The sequence below is a fragment of the Staurois parvus genome, unplaced genomic scaffold (assembly GCF_062004578.1).
Source record: "Staurois parvus isolate SC_StPar_1 unplaced genomic scaffold, SC_StPar_1.0 ptg001076l, whole genome shotgun sequence".
In the NCBI taxonomy this organism is placed as follows: Eukaryota; Metazoa; Chordata; class Amphibia; order Anura; family Ranidae; genus Staurois; species Staurois parvus.
Window position 1 is genome coordinate 979,571 of NW_028318872.1, and position 21,554 is coordinate 1,001,124.

Sequence of the window (21,554 nt, forward strand, 5' to 3'; positions counted from 1 at the left end):
GACACTAAAAAATGACATTACAATCAGCTTATAAAAGAACATGTGTAATATTTATCTTTATGGACGGTGGGGAGTGAATCTTCCCTCTCTGGAAGAGTGATGGGTGGCTTTGGTACCTGATGCTTTAGGAAGTTTTGGATACTTTCCCCCTCTGGTCACTGTGGTTCCTCCTCACTAAGTGACTACATTGTTCTGTAGTAATGTCATGTCTGGTGGGAGAAACCACTACACCTAGCAAGGGACAAGGCTTCCAACAAACCCAAAGTGTCTGATACCAGCGCTGCTAGAGCAAAAATTAGACTCACCACCCATCAGAGAAGTAAGTATTAAATGTCCATATTTAACAATGTTAATTCTCCATACACGAGTAAAATAATAAAATGAATAATAATAGAGATAATGCCATAACTACAGGTAGCCCAGTGTTGCTCCATACACATTAGCGGATAACTGTCTTTGTATTCAGGTCAGGTCTGAGCAGAATTATGTAACATTTTGGGAAAAATATACAGCCAAGAAGTCCAGAACTTGATGCTATTATAGCAAAGACCTCCACAGCCACCATGTATTTCCCTCTGGTGCTCAGATAGGCCGGGATCATGGCAATCCAGACACTGCAGAACACCAGCATGCTGAAGGTGATGTACTTGGCCTCATTAAAACTGTCCGGTAATGTCCTGGCTATAAAAGCGATCATGAAGCTCACAGCTGCCAGAAGCCCCATATATCCCAGGACAGAGTAGAAGCCGATAACTGAACCCTCATTACACTGAATGATGATCTTCCCCTGATAAGAGTGAGTGTCTCGATCCTGGAAGGGGGGAGAAATAGACAACCAAGTGACACAGATTATGACTTGGACCAGTGAGAAGACACAAATGATACAATTGGGTAGTTTGGTTCCCATCCATTTCCTCCAGGGACTCCCAGGTTTGGTGGCCTTAAAGGCAATACACACCATGATACTTTTGGCAAGTATAGAAGAGATGGCAACTGAGAAGATGACACCAAAAGAGGTGACACGCAGCATGCAGGTCACATCTACTGGATGACCAAGGAACAAGAAGACACAGAGGAAGCTCAGCATGATGGAGACCAGGAGAAGATAGCTCAGGTTCCGGTTATTGGCTTTAACAATGGGGGTGTCCTGGTAATGTATAAATACCCCCAATATTAAACCAGTCAGAAGGCAACAGAGGATGGAGACAGCTGAAAATACGGCAACAATGGTGTCACCAGTGTAGGAGAGAAATTCCACCACTCTTGGAACACAGCGATCCTTCTTCTCATTTGGCCATTCATCATCAGGACATTTCATGCAGTTTTCACTGTCTGCAGGAAGAACAATACAAACACAATGAGCATCGGGGTCAGAGCTTCTGAGGAAATGAACTGTCTTGTGTTGTCTCACAGCTAGCAATGGGATCTCCATCCATGCACTGGGGGAAAGTACCGGAAAATACAATAAATTGTTTTAATTTATCATAAAGTTAAACTCCTGTATGTAGAGACTCTCCATTGGCAAGTGTGTAAAATTAAAAAAAGTTGGTGCCATAAGGACACAAAAAAGAGTGAAAAGAAAGGGAAAGCACAAGAAATGTGTTATAGGCAGATCAAGTGAAAATGGTTTCGGTTTAAATGACCTGAAAACCGCCATAATCCTTTTCTACTTTTTGGTCTTTGGTAAATATACCATTGAAAACAGTTTGTTATGTCTGTTGAATAAGTGCAAAAAGAAACCTGTTGATTATGTCAGACACTCAGATCTGTCCTGTGCACACTTCCTTAGGGATCTCAGCTCAGCCTCATGAGCCCTCCTAGTTCTTCTCTTGGGTCTACAGAGTGATTTGTCTCTATGTTGTGGAGAATATCATCGGGAACGGTTTGATTAGTTTAGCAAATGAGAACTGGGCAGGGCTGACACCCGTAAGTCCACAAAGTGCCGTGTATTGTCAGTCAACAACAGGGATTAAAGTGGCTCTAAAGGCAGAAGGGTTTCTTTTTTATATCTTAATGCATTCTAGGCATCTAAGCCTTCTGGGTGCAACTCCCTCCCCCAGCCAGTGAAATAAGTATGATTTATGTGTTGAATGCTGCAATTAATAATCTTCTATTAGTATTAGATTTTTTTTTTACAGGGGGAGTCCCAGATAGTCTTGGTATGCAGTTCACACAAATGCAAGGACAGAATGATAATGGATCCAGAACTATTATAAGAGTCCTATATGTGCTGTGACTGGATGAGATTCTGTCATGGCGAAATTGGTCAGCAAAAGGACACAGGCTTTGCACTTTTGCCGAGTGCAGGACTAGTGAGCAGATGTTTGAATAGAGAATACTACTTTTGCAGCTTTCTCCAGGTTTTGGTAGTCCTGGATGGGGCTCCATAGTTTGGAGATTCCATAGTGCCTTGGCTGGGACGGAATCTCCAACCCAGTGTCCGGATTTTGTGGAAGAACAGCTGGGTGTGTGCCCAGGAGCACACAAACATTCTAATGGAGGTTTAGGAATACCTCAGGGCTCCACCCAAGAGAGACAGAAGATTTCCTACAGGAGTCAGAGAGGCTGCAGGTGGAGTATGAATGTCTGCAAGAGTCAGTTAATGGCCTGAGGACTTGGCCGGGGAGCTCTGTGTGTCCAAAAAGCTCTAAGCTGTGTGCCTGGAAGAGCTGGTGGTCGGAAAGACCAGTACCTATAGCAGCAGTGCTGCTGAAGAGTAGCCAGGTGGGCTAGCATTTTCATTTGGATTGTGTATATGTTTTTTATATAGTTATATAGTTAGTCTGGCTGAAAAAAGACAAAAGTCCATCCAGTTCAACCATTAAAAAAAAAAAAAAAGTTATAATCCTACACCCACAGTTGATCCAGAGGAAGGCAAAAAAACCCAGCAAAGCACGATCCAGTCTGCTCCTGCAGGGAAAACATTCCTTCCTGATCCCCCGAGAGGCAATCGGATATTCCCTGGATCAACTTTCCCTATAAATGTTATATCCAGTTATATTCTGTGTATCCAAGAAAGAATCCAGGACTTTCCTACAGCAATCCACTGAGCTGGCCACAACCAACTCTGGAGGGAGTCTATTCCACATTCTCACAGCTCTCACTGTCTCTCAATGTTACTGGAGAAGAACCCCTGCGTTGGAAACCTTATGTTGGGTTTTTGCCTTTCCTTTCAATAAAAGTGGGCTACCGAGCCCTGAAATATGGTTCCTGACTGGCGTGAACTCACTTGAAAATCTACCACAGAGCTAAACACCCCCCACATCACAGTACATGTATTTATATCTGACAAAGTGTCGAACCTGAACTCCCACTGAAATCAATAGGGGCTGAATCTGTCATACCCCAGGAATGAAGAAAACTACGTACAATTACCCCGCTTCTGAGCATGCAGCCTGACTGGCCAAGAAAGGAGGGGGTGAGAGTGCGGTCCCCTCCTGAACTATACCAGGCCACATGCCCTCAACATGGGGGGGGGGGGCTTGCCAGGGGGACTTATTCATTAAAAAAGGAACTTAGAAATAAAGAAGGAAGGATTTTCTGGGTGAGCGAGGATTACAAACTGGTCATTAAAATCATGTACAAATTTCCCAACTTTTCCTTTGTTTCTGTGTATAGGCTGCATTACATATAGACTCACATTAATGTATGTTGATGGTGTGGATTATAGACTGCATTCAGGGCTGATCCATGTGGTAGTGCAAGACTGGAAGATTCCCCCATCTTACATGGTGGTAAGTAATCCCCTTCCACCTGGTGGTAAGCATGTGGATGTCCAAATGGAGAGTGGATGTGGAGGTGCCGCTGCAGGCGGGCAAGATGTTTTGGTCCTGCCCTACCTCCCACCCCTCCTCCCTTCTTTCTCTATGTGGAAGGATTTGACCCCAGGAGGGACAGGATTCCCCTGTCTGAAGTGGGAGTATCTTCCTAGCAGATACCACGCATATGTGGCATGGCCCAGCGGTCATCATAACAAATACAGGGGTGACTCTCCACAATGAGGACACAGAAACAAATACTTGTGTCTAAACCTTCTATATTCCATCCAATACTAAAAAAAGAGTGTTTTTTTAAATGTATATAGTCATTCAATATATTGATTTTTTATTTCATTAACCTCCGCAGTGGTGTAACTAATCAATACTTTTGAATGTCAAAGCGATACATTGTTTTGCATGGAAATTTGTTGTTTAATATTGGAGGCCTGTAATTCTCAGGAATAACTCACTTAAATCTGTCCGAACAAGAGTCTAGTAAACATCCCGGGTATAATAAAGTTTGAAACATGAAATCATCAATTATAATATAATAAATAATTAAAAAATAATAATATAATCATACATTTAATTCCATAATGTCATCAAACCAAAAACACTGAAATGTGAAATAGAGCGCCAAGTTGGCCCATCGCTGAGCTCAGTCGCAGAATCGTTTTCAGTGTCTGATGAGGAATTTCCCCCACCAATCATTATCACTCAATTCTGCAAGTGGTTCTGATTTACTATCGCTGTTCTCTAGCCGGTCTAAAACCGCGTCTGACCTAAAGGGACGCTTTTTGGACACCATGGACGTTCTCGAGTTTCCAGGCAAAAAGAACGGTAAAAGTGCAGGTTGGATACAATAATAGAATCCTAACAGATTGCAATGCATTGTATGCATGTCATATTTTTACTTTTTTGAATCGCCCGCCAGTTCTGCCCCCTTGCGTCCCGATGCTCGCAGGGAACGGAACCCGGAAGACTGATACCGGCGGACATGGCCGGAGGACAATCAGTGAAAGGACATGGCCGGAGGACAATCAGTGAAAGGACATGGCCAGAGGACAATCAGTGAAAGGACATGGCCGGAGGACAATCAGTGAAAGGACATGGCCGGAGGACAATCGGTCAAAGGACATGGCCGGAGGACAATCGGTCAAAGGACATGGCCGGAGGACAATCGGTCAAAGGACATGGCTGGAGGACATCGGCTGGAGGACATCAGCCAGAGGACACATTGGGAGGACATCGGCCAGAGGACACATCAGGAGGACCTCGCGGGATCATGGGACAGGGTAAGGCTTGAGGGATCGCTGCAGTGTAATCCCAAAGTGTTGCTCGGGGTTACCACTTTTGGTACCGAATTTAATCCCGAGACACACTCAGGATTACCGCCAGGAAGGTTAATACTTATAAGATTTTTTGAGCACTACAAGCCAAAATACAACAAAGCAGAGCAGGAATATGTCGGATCCAATATACAAAAGTATGTGATATGATATACACAGAAATAGGAAACCAGCAGAGAACAGAATCTCATTTTTTTAGATGAGACAGCCAATGATAAGCATATAAATGAGCTCATGACAGTTTTCAGAAAATCTTGTTGTTGGTGAACCAATCCTCCCAGGGTTGCCACAGGGCTATGGCACTAGAGTAGACACTGTTGCTGGGGGCAAGCATAACCTCCTATGTGCAGTGAGTATGTACAGTTGTGAGGACCTTTGCCAGATATGTATATAAAAATGCAGCGCTTGAGAAGAAAGGTGATGATAAGACACAGTCCAGTGAAAAAAAGTGCTCCGTGTTCCTAGTGCAGATGGTAAAAATTTACACTAACCAGATAGCGTAAAATTATACGCATGTGTACATATATCCTGTAGGATCCCCTTCTGCACTCAGATCTGGTCAAATAGATAGCTGGAAAGGATAGACGTCCTGCGCCCTCTTGTGGTGAAAGAGTGGTCCAGCAAGTCAGAACGATGCCAATCAGAGTAAGCCTTCCCCCTTCACTGAAGATGACCAGGAGATCCCTTGGGGCTGTAAAAGTTGAGGAAGCTCCTCACAGGGAACACAGGGAAGTGCTCATAGTGTAGTAGATAGGCTTTTATTATAAAAACATAGGTGCACAATAAAACGGGTGTAGACAGGTATGCATGAATACACTGACCCCTTGGAATTTAAAGATGGCCGCCGGGGTGCCCTTGTTCAAGGGGTGCCCTTGTTCCACCTCTGAAGAAGTGCGTGCGCACGAAACGCGTCAGGTGGACCTGGGACGCCGTTGACACTAAGCCGCCGGTGCCACGAGGAGGCTTTTGGGTTGAATAGTTTCATTTGATTGAACTGGTGGTGAATATACAGGATTTTTCATTTGTATTGAGGTTTCTGCAGCTGTTTAGCTAAAGGTTTCCATGTCCTATTGCGTAGTAGGTAATTTTTAAATCTCCTAGGAGTTCTCTCAAAATGATGCAATAGTGCATAATCTAAGATCATGCCAGAGCTGAACTAAGTTGAGAACACGGGGGTTGCTGAGTCTTAAACTTATTTTGTGTCTTCAGGGATCTGATTTCAGAGAGTAGATTGTCTATATGCTGCTGCTTTTTCCTCTTTTCCCTCGCACCCAGCAGAATGAATATACTGTACCTCTAATGAATGACCTGGTGGGCATTTCATACCATAAAAGGGTTATCTACAGATAATGCATTATTTTCAAAGTATTCATTTAAGTGTTTCTTTATTGCTTCTCTGGAGTTCTTGGCTTGAATCGGGTGTGAGCTGGAGCACCATAAACATGTGGATAGGATAGATTCAGAGTCCCGAATCTGTAAGGAGATTGAGGCATGGTCAGACCACGTAATGGTGGTAATGGATGTTGCAGAAACATTTTGAAGAAGCCATTTGTCTGTCTGAAAAATATCTTCTGAATATGAATGATGGCTGGCAGAAAAAAAAAGTCCCTTTCGTTAGCATGGAGACAAAGCCAAGCCTCAGCATGGAGACAAAGCCAAGCCTCAAATAAGTCCTATGGAGAAGAGTCTGGAGAGATGACTGTGGGTACCTAAGAGGAACTGAAGAATCCACTTTGGGGTCACAAGGTAAGTTAAAGTCCCCACAAATCAGTAGGGCTTGCGTTTCCTGGCCAGGGCAGAAATTGATGCAAAAAATTTCAAATGGTGGGTACTAGGTGCTTATACATCCACAATAGTGTATTGTGTAGATCACAGACAAGATTAGGAAATCGGCTTGCTGTGTCTGAGATTTGCTCATGTAAAGTAAAGGAGACAAAGTCTTTTATAGCAGCCATAACACCTTTCTTTGCCATCATGTTGGTGGTGAAAATATGCTGAAACACTTTATGAGTGCATCTGGAAGGGGGTGCCTGGTGGAAATGGGTTTCTTGGATGATAGCATGTCACATTTATAAATGTAGGCCTCTCTCCATAAGGATGCCCTTTTTAACAGGATGATTTAACCCTTTGGCCTTTATGGACAGGAAGTTGATACTCATGAGGCAGGGTCATAATGACAGCTGATGTGAAACACAATAAAGATTACACATTCTAAGACTTTAGAGATCCAAGAGCGGGTCATACCACCCGTAGTTAGCTAATGGGTAGGAAGTGCTGTGATGCTCCTGAAAAAGAGAATAATGCTTAAAAAAACCCATAACAGTGGGTCAACAAACATATAAAAGAGTGGATCATTATGATACGTGTGCAACACTGTGCCGCACAGGAGAAGGATGGGTAAGTCCAGTTAACCAAGGCCTTGGTGTGGCCGAAGGAATGATGTAGAAACTGATGGTAAGTTGCAGAAGTGGCAAGTTTATCATGGTCTGGGAGCAGATTTATGGGATACCTGGCACCCTCCAGGATCCAGTTTATTAGAGGCGTTTAGCTGGATTGGAAGAGGAAGGCGCATTAGGTATGATGTTCCAATCTTTCAACAGATAAGGTCCTTTGGACAAAGAGTTGATTACGTTAGTAGAATCATCTTTATAGATGAGAATTTTAGCTGGGTGTCCCCACTTGTAGTTGATACCATGGCTCTATGGTGCCTTAGTGGTGGTGTCGAGGTTTTTACACTTTTGCAAAGTGTATTGTAACAGATCACTGAAGAACTGAAGGTCTGCGTAAGGTTCCTGTAACGGTGATAGACCAAGGGTTTTGAGTAGAAGCTGCTCCTTTACATGGTATAAATAAATACTGTATGTGAGATAACATCTTTAGGCACGTGATCTGGTAAGTGAGACGGTTTCGGAAGAGGGTGGACTTTCCATTATGAGTTCAGCTGGAACTACATCACGGAGTAAGGAAGTTAGCAACTCATTAATGTGTCTACTAAATCGGATTGCTGCTCCGTTTCAGGTATGCCCTTGATTTTGATGTTATTGAGCTTGCGTCTGGCCTGAAGATCAGCCAGTTTTGCTTTCGTCCACTCCTGTTCATTCTCGCGCCCATCATTCGCATCAATCAACTTGTTAATGATGGAAGCATTGTCCCCCATTTTGCCTTCAATGTGGTTGATTCTATCCCCTAGAACATGTAATTATGCGCTAAATTTATGTGTGCATGTCATCATGTCTGCCTGTAAGGAGTGCCTGAAGGAAACCAGCATGTCCTTCAATGTTTTGTCTAGGACTGGTTGGAACATGGTGGGGAGGAAATAGTTAACGGAGCCTGGTCGATCCCTGATATCTTCCTGAGAGCCATACATGGAGCTTACCTCTTCTGGTGAGTTGCTCTGATCTTCCAGCCTGAAAAGTACCTTCTCTGGTCTCCCTAAGTGAGGAGTATAAGAGCCTGGGGAGAAGGATTGTGGAGCAGCACTGTGCAGTGAATGTGCCTGAGACATAGAGGAGGATGGGTGGGAGTCTGACGGAGAGAGCGTGGTGCTGGCACCATCTTGTCTGTGCTGCTGTGACTGCAAGGTGAAAAAGACAGTTGGCTTATGGGTTTTACTATTGGCCTTCCTCTTCGTGGAGATGTTGGCTGGATGCTGGGAAAGCAGACCACTTTGAAAGAATCAGAATTATCTGTGAGCCACTCTAGTGTCCTGCTGCCCACCGGATCCTCAATGTTGAGCTTCAGACGGGTGTATTTACCACAAGACAAACAAGGCACTTGCCTAGCGTGTCAGTTTTCAGGGGGGCAGCACCTCTCCTCAGAAGAAGAGATGGAAGAAGGGACATGCAAGATGGGAACCAGGTGGGATCTGAGAGAGGCTGCAGGCTGCTTGGTGGTGTAAGTAGAGCCTGACTCTCGTTCCCAGGGATGTCCGGAGCTCTGAAGATAAGTGTCTTTTTTCTATCTATATATGGGGGGCAGGGGTGTTGTTGGTCAATGTCCAGCTCTCTCCGCGGGAGGGGGGAGGGGGGTGTTGGCCGGTGTCTGTGGGGGAATACAATTTTTCTGTTGCCCAGGGCAGCACAAAACCTAAATACACCACTGGCTTCAGAAGCTAACCACACACTCCCAATATAATTATTTTTAAAACAAAAAAAAAATATGAAAGAATTTTTAAAATTTAAAAATGTATTTCATAACATACACCTATCAGCTATAACATTATGACCACTGATGGGTAACATGAATGCCATTGATTATCCTATTACTATGGCATCTGAACGTTGGTGGGATATATTAAGCAGCAGGTAAACATATTGTCTCTGAGGTTGATCTGCTGAAAACAGAAAAAATGGGAATTGCATTTTGCACTTAGCTGCAGACCGGTCAGGGTGCCCATGCTGACCCGTGTCCACAGCCAAAAGTACCTACAATGGACACGTGGGCATCAGAACTGGACCATGGAGCAATGGAAGAACGTGTCCTGGTTTGATGAATCGCATTGTCTTTTACATCATGTGGATGACTGGGTGCGTGTGCGTTGCTTACCTAGGGAAGAGATTGCACCATAATTCAGTATAGGAAAAATCAAGCCAACAAAAGCAGTGTGATACTTTAGGCAGCGTCCTTCTGGGAATCCTCAGGTCCTGCCGTTCACGTGGATGTTACTTCACATGCTCCAACTACCAAAACATTGTTGCTGACCAAGTACATCCATTCATGGAAATGGTATTCTCTGATGGCAGTGGCCTCTTTCAGCAGGATAATGTGTCCTGCCACACTGCATGGTTCATGAACAAGTTTCAGGTGTTGTCTTGGCCCCAAATTCTCCACATTTCAATCCAATGAAGCATCTGTGGGATGTCCTGAAAAAAACAAGCCTGGAGGCCCCATCTCACAATTTACAGGACCTAAAGGGTCTGCTTCTAATGGCTTGGTGCCAGATACCATAGCGTACCTTCAGAGGTCTAGTGGTATCCATGCTTCAATTGGTCAGGGCTGTTTTAGTGGCTAAAAAGGGACTTGCTCAACATTAGATAGGTAGCTATAAGGTGATGGTTGATCGGGGTATGTAAGAAAACATAGGAACCTAAAAAATAAAATATTAAGAACCCCAAATTATTATAATTTTATTTTCATTAAAATTAATCCTTCATTAAAAAAGTAAGAAGAAATGGTTTACTTTTGTTCATAACATGTCAACTATGGTTGAGATGTCCAGAATTAGGGATGAGATTTGGGCTCAAACTCATATTTGACCTGAACTCAACTTATTTGCATTTTTGTGAACAGCCAAACAAACATCATTGCATTATCTGGTTCACCTTACCTCATCCCCTGCTGATAGAATGCAAACAATGCAGCTGAGGATCCTGGGAATTTCCATTGATCAAACATGGTCATGGCTGCATACAGCCAATGACCTCACCTAGGACCCCCAGCTATCTATTTAAATACAGCAGTCAGGGGATGTCATTTAGCGTTGATAGTGTGATGGGGAACCATCATTGGATTGTGGTCAATGAGATGGACATCATCTATATGGCATAAAAAGACCCCTCTACTGCTGGACGATATTTTGTTTTGAACTTTGGGGGGGATGTCCCCATTGACAGTTCCTAGTTCCACATGTGTTTAGAGTGGATTGCTGATTAGCCCTGAAGCCTACATGGAGTTCATAGCTAAATTAGGTGTTCAAAGACTTCCAGCTTTTATCGCCCAACCTCCCACAAACTGAACCTGATCTGGTTCACTTACAACTTTCCAAAATTGCAAAACTCAGTATGAGTTACTTAACCACAACAGAAATGTAACACATAAACACATTTTGTAGCGCTAAAATACAAAAATGACAAAAATCCACACAAAAAAATAAACATCCGGGGAAATTATATATTTAAAAGTGATATAAAGTTGAAGAAAAAAGTCCCAATATATCAGAAATGTGCATTCCAGTGTACAGAGAGATGCTGGAAGTGTCCAGCACCTGTATACCCCTAAAAGACCTGATCCATCTTTGTATTTCAGAGTTGTTGGCAGAGGTAAGACTTTCTATTTCTGCTATTGTCTTGTACAATCATTGCATTGTAAAAGCATAAAGAAATCAAAGCAGTGATAATTATTCACACATGAAATCAAGGTATTTAAATAAATTGCAAGATTAATGGATGATGAGCTGTAAAGTGGTTGCAAACCTTAGACAAGGAATATGTACAAAGCATATCCCTCTAATAGTTTGTACTTGTATCATTCCAGAGCACTGAGTGTCATTTCTGTCTGCTGCCCCCTTCCTCTGCTATAAGCAGGAGTCACATTTGACAAGTTTTGCTGACATCAAGAGAAAAAAGGTGACAGAAAAGGGACCTCCAGCACACAGTCTGTCATTGACTGATGTGTGTGGATCTCGTATACTTGGACAGAGGGGTGGCGGTGGATGTGGTATACTTGGACAGAGGGGTGGCGGTGGACGTGGTATACATGGGCAGAGGGGTGGCGGTGGATGTGGTATACTTGGACAGAGGGGTGGCGGTGGACGTGGTATACATGGGCAGAGGGGTGGCTGTGGACGTGGTATACTTGGACAGAGGGGTGGCGGTGGACGTGGTATACTTGGACAGAGGGTGGCGGTGGATGTGGTATACTTGGACAGAGGGGTGGCGGTGGATGTGGTATACTTGGACAGAGGGGTGGTGATGTACGTGGTATACTTGGACAGAGGGGTGGTGGTAGATGTGGTATACTTGGACAGAGGGGTGGCGGTGGACGTGGTATACTTGGACAGAGGGGTGGCGGTGGACGTGGTATACTCGGACAGAGGGGTGGCGGTGGACGTGGTATACTCGGACAGAGGGGTGGCGGTGGACGTGGTATACTTGGACAGAAGGGTGGCGGTGGACGTGGTATACTTGGACAGAGGGGTGGCGGTGGACGTGGTATACTTGGACAGAGGGGTGGCGGTGGACGTGGTATACTTGGACAGAGGGGTGGCGGTGGACGTGGTATACATGGACAGAGGGGTGGCGGTGGACGTGGTATACTTGGACAGAGGGGTGGCTGTAGACGTGGTATTCTTGGAATGAGGGGGGACGGTGGATGTGGTATACTTGGACAGAGGGGTGGCGGTGGACGTGGTATACTTGGATATTACAAAAGCATTTCACACAGTTCCCCACACTCGGCTAATGTGTAAGGTAAAGTCTATGGGCTGGAAAAATCTGAATGTAAATGGATAGAAAAGAGATCATATTCATAAAGTAGTGGGGGGGATATGATCTCCATGAATAATACATAAGGGGGGATATGATCTCCATGAATAATACATAAGGGGGGATATGATCTCCATGTATAATACATAAGGGGGGATATGATCTCCATGTATAATACATAAGGGGGGATATGATCTCCATGTATAATACATAAGGGGGGATATGATCTCCATGTATAATACATAAGGGGGGATATGATCACCATGTATAATACATAAGGGGGGGATATGATCTCCATGTATAATACATAAGGGGGGGGGGGGATATGATCTCCATGTATAATACATAAGGGGGGATATGATCTCCATGTATAATACATAAGGGGGGATATGATCTCCATGTATAATACATAAGAGGGGGGATATGATCTCCATGTATAATACATAAGGGGGGATATGATCTCCATGTATAATACATAAGGGGGATATGATCTCCATGTATAATACATAAGGGGGGGTATGATCACCATGTATAATACATAAGGGGGGATATGATCTCCATGTATAATACATAAGGGGGGATATGATCTCCATGTATAATACATAAGGGGGGATATGATCTCCATGTATAATACATAAGGGGGATATGATCTCCATGTATAATACATAAGGGGGGATATGATCTCCATGTATAATACATAAGGGGGGATATGATCTCCATGTATAATACATAAGGGGGGATATGATCTCCATGTATAATACATAAGGGGGATATGATCACCATGTATAATACATAAGGGGGATATGATCTCCATGTATAATACATAAGGGGGGGATATGATCTCCATGTATAATACATAAGGGGGATATGATCTCCATGTATAATACATAAGGGGGGATATGATCTCCATGTATAATACATAAGGGGGGGATATGATCTCCATGTATAATACATAAGGGGGGATATGATCTCCATGTATAACACATAAGGGGGGATATGATCTCCATGTATAATACATAAGGGGGGGGGTATGATCTCCATGTATAATACATAAGGGGGGATATGATCTCCATGTATAATACATAAGGGGGATATGATCTCCATGTATAATGGATAGCAAAAAGATAAAAAAATATATTTTTTCTCAAACTTGTCAGTGTTTTTTTGTTTATAGCGCCAAAAAGAAAAAATGCACAGAGATCAAATATCACCAAAAGAATGCTCTATTCGTGGGGAAAAATGACTTTGTTTTCATTTGGGTGCAGCATTGCATAACCGCACAGTTGTCAGTTAAAGTAACGCAAAAAATGGCCTGGTCAGGAAGGGGAGGGAATCCTCTGTAGGGGGAGGGGTTAAAAGGACAAAAGATGAGAAATGTGCTCACATTACAGAGATGTACTTCATACGTCTCATTCATACACTGTGACCACAGCGATATCGTCTTCCCAATCCAGCAAAAGCTTACTAACAAATACAAACTGTACCGGAAATGTTGGATATCTCTCCTTCAGAACACGAGACGCACTCGTAGCAACATCTGTACATTGTAGAGCCAAACTTTTTTCTGCTCCCAGGTAAGCAGGGATCTGAGCATCGAGCTACCGGAACCTGAAATCAGATATTATCATTATTATTATTTTTCTTTTAAAGGTCCATCATATCTCATGAGGCTATATGACCTAGGTTCCCCGCATGGAAGAAAAATATATTTGAGATGTATTTTTAAAATTTTATTCCCAAATATATTATATTATGATATTTGAAATATCACAATTTTGTCCATACTCAATATATTAAAAAAAAAAAAAAAAAAAAAAAATATATATATATATATATATATATATATATACATACTGTATGTTGAAATGCATTTTTATTACAAGATATATGAAAAAATATTTTTAAAAATACATGTTCAAATGTACTGTATGTCTTTAAAAATACATTTAATCTACATTTTTGGAATGCATTTACAAATATATTTAAAATATATTTATTTGTTAAAAATATCTGAAGAAAATATTTAAAAAATATATATTTTAAAAAATATTTTTCGTATATTTTGTAATATATAAATAACATATTTTATATATGTGTGTATATATATATATATATATATATATATATATATACAGAGAGAGAGAATATGGCCAAAATTGTAGCATTTCAAATAAATGGCAATATATTTGGGAAGAATATTTTTAAAATATATTTCAGATATATTTTTCTTCCATGGGACACTACCCGTATGTCTGGAAAATGGTAGACATCCATTATTAAGGGATATACATTCAATATAAATCAGATGAAGGATTTTGGCATGATTATAAACCCATCGTGGACTCTATGCCAAAAGAGCTTACACAACTTGCCTCCCTTGACAGCTCTACATGCGGCAGAAAAGAGGCTTATAAAATTAATCCTTCCATTCCTGGAAGACATCGGATGACGAAACTCATAGGGTGGGGTCTTATAGGTGACGTCACCACGTATGGGTGAGCTCCCAATGTCAGATTATGACCGGAGCAAACCCATTACCAGCATTGTTTTATGTGATGTATGCCAGTGTCGTCTGTGACACTTCTTGATGTGAGTGTATCTGAAACTTTTAACCACTTGCCGCCTGGCCTACGGTTAAATGAACACTTGAAAATACTGATCACTTCCCCATAGTAGTACAATATTACTATGGTAACATTATACTACTTTGGTCATAGTGCAATATGAAAAAAAAATGTTAAATAAAGAGAACAAATGTAATAAAAAAAATTACAAATATTTTTTTTTTTTCGTACTGTCGCCTGTTAGTGTCCCTGATCACCGCCATGTCAGTTATATGATGACGCTGTACTGCACTGGTGACAGGATGTAAAATAAATTGTGAAAACAAATGTAAGGACGGTACAGATATCCCCCAAATGTCAGGATAGGACAGATATCCCCCAAATGTAAGGACAGTACAGATATCCCCCAAATGTCAGGACAATACAGATATCCCCCAAATTTCAGGACGGTACAGATATCCCCCAAATGTCAGGACAGTATAGATATCCCCCAAATGTCAGGATGGGACAGATATCCCCCCAAATGTTAGCACAATACAGATATCCCCCAAATGTTAGGACAGGACAGATATCCCCCAAATGTCAGGACAGGACAGATATCCCTCAAATGTCAGGACAGTACAGATATCCCCCAAATGTCAGGACGGTACAGATATCCCCCAAATGTCAGGACGGTACAGATATCCCCCAAATGTCAGGACAGTACAGATATCCCCCCAAATGTCAGGACGGTACAGATATCCCCCCAAATGTCAGGACAGATATCCCCCAAATGTCAGGACGGTACAGATATCCCCCAAATGTCAGGACGGTACAGATATCCCCCAAATGTCAGGACAGATATCCCCCAAATGTCAGGACGGTACAGATATCCCCCAAATGTCAGGACAGGACAGATATCCCCCAAATGTCAGGACAGATATCCCCCAAATGTCAGGACAGTACAGATATCCCCCAAATGTCAGGACGGTACAGATATCCCCCAAATGTCAGTACAGATATCCCCCAAATGTCAGGAAGGTACAGATATCCCCCAAATGTCAGGACAGGACAGATATCCCCCAAATGTCAGGACAGATATCCCCCAAATGTCAGGACAGTACAGATATCCCCCAAATGTCAGGACAGTACAGATATCCCCCAAATGTCAGGACAGTACAGATATCCCCCAAATGTCAGGACGGTACAGATATCCCCCAAATGTCAGGACGGTACAGATATCCCCCAAATGTCAGGACAGTACAGATATCCCCCAAATGTCAGGATGGGACAGATATCCCCCCAAATGTTAGCACAATACAGATATCCCCCAAATGTTAGGACAGGACAGATATCCCCCAAATGTCAGGACAGGACAGATATCCCTCAAATGTCAGGACAGTACAGATATCCCCCAAATGTCAGGACGGTACAGATATCCCCCAAATGTCAGGACGGTACAGATATCCCCCAAATGTCAGGACAGTACAGATATCCCCCCAAATGTCAGGACGGTACAGATATCCCCCAAATGTCAGGACAGATATCCCCCAAATGTCAGGACGGTACAGATATCCCCCAAATGTCAGGACGGTACAGATATCCCCCAAATGTCAGGACAGATATCCCCCAAATGTCAGGACGGTACAGATATCCCCCAAATGTCAGGACAGGACAGATATCCCCCAAATGTCAGGACAGATATCCCCCAAATGTCAGGACAGTACAGATATCCCCCAAATGTCAGGACGGTACAGATATCCCCCAAATGTCAGTACAGATATCCCCCAAATGTCAGGAAGGTACAGATATCCCCCAAATGTCAGGACAGTACAGATATCCCCCAAATGTCAGGACAGTACAGATATCCCCCAAATGTCAGGACGGTACAGATATCCCCCAAATGTCAGGACAGATCTCTTTTGCAAATAAATAATCTTTCTTCATAAATCTTGGCCAAAATGTATTCCATTATCCTTTTAGTAAAAAAAAATAACCCAAACTAGTTTATAACCAAAAATTATAATTTTTCTAAATTTATTTTTAGTTCTATTTTTTTATATATATATATTTTTTTACATACTGTCACCCTAGCAGTACAGTGTCACCATAGTGTCACCGCCAAACAAGCCTACTTCGTAACCCTCATCAACACCCTCTCCACCTGCCCTTGCCGGCTCTTCTCCACTTTCAACTCTCTACTCTCTCCCCCCCACCCCCACCCAGTACCTCACTCACTGCCCATGAGATTGCCAATCACTTCCAAAATAAGATCGACGATCAATCCGTAAGGAGATTGCCAATGCTCAACCTGCCTCCCCACCTAGCTTCCCTCCCACTATAACCCCATCAACTCTCCCCTCCTTTGACCTCGCAACCGCCCTACCCCCCCACCACACCTAACGGCCCGCATACTATAACCTCCCCAACACTCCGCTCCTTCAGCCTTGCTACCACTGAGGAGGTCACTAAGGTCACCCCCTTGACCCTGTCCCCACACAATTCCTCCGGTCATCCGCCTCCTCCATCCTACGCTCCCTCACCCACATCTTCAATCTCTCCCTCTCTTCTGGTGCATTCCCCTCCCCCCTAAAGCACGCGTACATCACCCCCATACTCAAAAAACCCTTCCTGGACCCCACCAACCTGAACAACCTTAGACCCATCTCCCTGCTGCCATTTACTTCCAAGCTCCTTGAGAGCTTAGTCTATAATCGCCTGAGCTCCTCCCACCTGACTGACAACAACCTCCTCGATCCCCTACAATCTGGCTTCCGTCCCCTACACTCCACCGAAACCGCCCTACTCAAAATCACCAACGACCTGCTAACCGCCAAAGCTAATGGCCACTACTCTGTCCTCCTACTCCTTGACCTTTCTGCAGCCTTCGACACAGTTGATCACCCCCTCCTCCTTACTAAACTACATTCCCTCGGCATCAGAGACTCCGCTCTCTCCTGGCTCTCCTCCTACCTATCCCAACGCTCCTTCAGCGTTACCTATAACGCTACCACCTTCCCCTCTCTCCCCCTCTCTGTTGGGGTCCCCCAAGGCTCCGTCCTCGGGCCCCTTCTCTTCTCCATCTACACCTCCTCTCTCTGCAAACTGATACACTCCCACGGCTTCAACTATCACCTCTACGCCAATGACACGCAAATTTACCTCTCCACCCCTCGCCTCACCCCTTCAGTCTCTGCCTGTATCACCCACCTACTGAACGACATATCAGACTGGATGTCGCTCCATTTCCTCAGATTGAACCTTTCCAAAACCGAGCTCCTGATTTTTCACCCAGCCCGTGCCCTCCCCCCACCCTCTCCATCACAACCAACAACGCCACCATCAGTCCCACCCCGCAAGCCAAAGTCCTAGGTGTCACTCTAGACTCAGACCTGTCCTTCCAACCCCATGTCCACTCGTTGGCAAACTCATGCAGGCTCTACCTCCGCAACATCTCCAAAATACGTCCGTTCCTAACCCCAGACACCACTAAACTACTCGTTCACTCCCTTATTATCTCACGTCTGGACTACTGCACCTCCCTCCTCCTGCAGCTACCATTGACAAAATATAATCCGAATCTGAATGTCCATCATTGGTACACTGGGGGTGTTTGTACATCGTCTGATATATACAGGAATGGTTCTTAAAAATGTTTGCCTGCCTTACCCATGAACATGGATTCCCAAAAATGATGGATGGATTGTCCACCACCAAGACCCTTCTGTTCCCTTGTAAGGGGATTTTACTTTTTTTATAGACAATTAAAGAGAGAAAACGTTTTTCCACAATTCCAGCTATGATTAACCCCTCGCCCTCCAGAAGATTTACCCCCCTTCCTGACCAGGCCATTTTTTGTGATGCGGCGCTGCATTGCTGTAACTGAAAATTGCGCGCTCATGCAACTCTGCACTTAAATTAAATGTATGGTCTTTTTTTCCCACAAATAAAGATTTTTTTTCTTTTGGTGGTATCACAGCCCCGCTATAAGTAGCTTATCATCACCATTAATATTATTAAAAAATAAAAATTCCAGTATATAGTTGTGCTCAAAAGTTTGCCTCCCCCGGCAGAAATTGTGAAATTTTGGCACTGATATTGAAAATATGATTGATCTGCTAAAAAAATGCTCTTTTATTGAAGGATGATGATCATATAAAGCCATTTATTATCACAGAGCTGTTTGGCTCCTTTTTAAATCATAATGATAACAGAAATCACCCAAATGGCCCGGATCAGAAGTCTCCGCCCCGATCAGAAGTCTCCGCCCCTGCTCAGAAGTCTCCACCCCTGCTCAGAAGTCTCCACCCCCTGTTCAGAAGTCTCCAATCCCTGCTCAGAAGGCTCCACCACTGGATCAGAAGTCTCCACCCCCGAATCAGAAGTCTCCTCCCCCTGGAATGTTTGGCCTTGGTACAGACACACAAGGTGACACACACGGGGTCCAATGCCAATTAGAGGTTAATGTCCCACATCTGTGGCTTTTTAAATTGCAATCAGTGTATAAATAGTCAATGAGTTTATTAGCTCTTACATGGAAGCACTGACTAGGCTAGACACTGAGCCATGGGGAGCAGAAAAGAAGAAAGGTTTTCAGCCTTTTTTAGTTTTTTTTTTTTGCGTTAGCGTTCAGCAGCATTTTTCCGTGCTTGTATTTTTAGTGTTTTTTAGCAGTTTTTTTTCACACAAAAAATCCCAAAACACTGGTTTGCAGTGTTTTACCGCATTTTGCTGCGTTTTCAGAGTTTCAGAATTTTTACAGCTAAAAATCTCTAGAAACCCACCAGTCCTGGTTTTTTTCCCAGCCAAAAAACATCCCTGCCAAAAAATGCTGATTCCAGTCTGTGTGCACGGACACTTAGGAGAACATGCTGGGGGGGTTTACTGGCTGTAGAAAAAAAACATCAAAAGTCAAAAACAGCCGCTGTAAAAACGTCCCGCGTGTGTGAGTGTCAGACTGCCCGCCATACTGTCACAGTCCCGCTATACGTCGCTGTTCGCTGCCATCACTCATATAAAACAAACAAATGAATACACATTTCATTATATATACCGCAGTTTGTAGGCACTATGACGTTTCAGTAAACCAATCAATATATGTCCAGTGGGATTTCTTTTTCCTAAAAATATGTAGCAGAATACATATTGGTCTAAATTTTTGAAGAGATTTGATTTTTTAATTTTTTTAATTGGATATGTTTTATAGCAGAAAATAATTTTTTTCGGTCTTTTCTCGTTTATAGCGCAAAAAATAAAAACCTCAGAGGTCATCAAATCCCACCAAAAGAAAGCTCTATTTATGGGAAAATATGATATAAATGTAATTTGGGTGCAGCGTTGCATGACCGCACAATTGTCAGTTAAAGTAACGCAATGCCAATATTCAAAAAACATCCTGGTCAGGAAGGGGGGTACATTTTCCGGAGATCAATTGAATAAATGAAGTCTAGAAGATCCCTATAAATCCTAAGCCCTTCTGCACACGGGACGTTTTTACAGCGGCTGTTTTTGACTTTTGACATTTATTTCTACAGCCAGTAAACCCCCCAGCATGTTCCCCTAGGTGTCCTGCACACATACACCGTGTTCCAAATGATTCTGCAGATGATATTTTCTCATTTCCATCAATAATCGATGTAAATAACAGTCGGCAGAATTCTCAGGTGACAACTAGAAGAGTACAATTCACATTTTATTGAACAAACCTCCTAATGATAACAGGATTTGTGTTCCGGATTATTCCGCACAGGAAGTTTCCAAACACTTTCTAGGTTGTAAAGAACTGAAAATTGTCATTTGTTGTGTTTGCAGCAAATTTACTGAAATAAAAAGCTATTTCAATCAAACTTTTCCCAACATTGTAACTTTGTAACATTTGAAGCGGTCACGTTACATTGTAACATAGGAGCCCTTATCTGATAGCAGATCACAAGTCTCGCATCCATTGAACTTGGGAGTTTTTGGACAGTTTCTGCTGGAATTTGTTGGCAAGATGTCAGAATCGCCTCCCAGAGCTGCTGTTTGGATGTAAACTGCCTCCCACCCTCATAGATCTTTTGCTTGAGGATGCTCCAAAGGTTCTCAATAGGATTGAGGTCGGGGGAGGATGGAGGCCACACCAGGACTTTCTCTCCTTTTATCCCCATAGCAGCCATTGATGCAGAGGTATTCTTTGCAGCATGAGATGGTGCATTGTCATGCATGAGGATGATTTTATTACGGAAAGCATAGTTCTTCCTTCTGTACCAGGGAAGAAAGTGGTCAGTCAGAAACTCCACATACTTTGCAGAGGTCATCTTTACACCTTCGCGGACCCTAAAGGGGCTGACCAGCTCTGTTCCCATGATTTCGGACCAAAACATGACTCCACCACCGCCTTGCTGACGTTGCAGCCTTGTTGGAACAGGGTGGCCGTCCACCAACCATCCACTACTCCATCCATCTGGACCATCCAGGGTTGCACGGCATTCATCAGTGAACAGGACTGTTTGAAAATGAGTCTTCCTGTATTTTTCTGCCCAATGCAGCCGTTTCTGCTTCTGAGCATTGGTTAGTGGTGGCCGAATAGAAGGTTTATGCACAGCTGCAAGACTCTGGAGGACTCTACACCTTGATGTCCGTGGGACTCCAGAGGCACCAGCAGCTTCAAATATCTGTTTGCTGCTCTGTAATGGGATTTTAGCAGCTGCTCTCTTGATCTGA

General features: G+C 43.3%; 1 protein-coding gene across 1 annotated transcript in view; it reads right to left on the reverse strand.

Moving 5' to 3' along the window:
• Positions 1-439: 439 nt before the first annotated feature.
• Positions 440-21,554, reverse strand: part of LOC149440549 (vomeronasal type-2 receptor 26-like) — a gene marked incomplete at its 5' end in the record, with an annotated part of 45,244 nt that continues 24,129 nt past the window's right edge. The window contains 2 exons of the mRNA XM_089658492.1: positions 440-1,332; positions 13,794-13,917. Coding sequence (XP_089514618.1) covers positions 440-1,332; positions 13,794-13,917 — 1,017 coding nt within the window. The remainder of the gene's footprint in view (positions 1,333-13,793; positions 13,918-21,554) is intronic.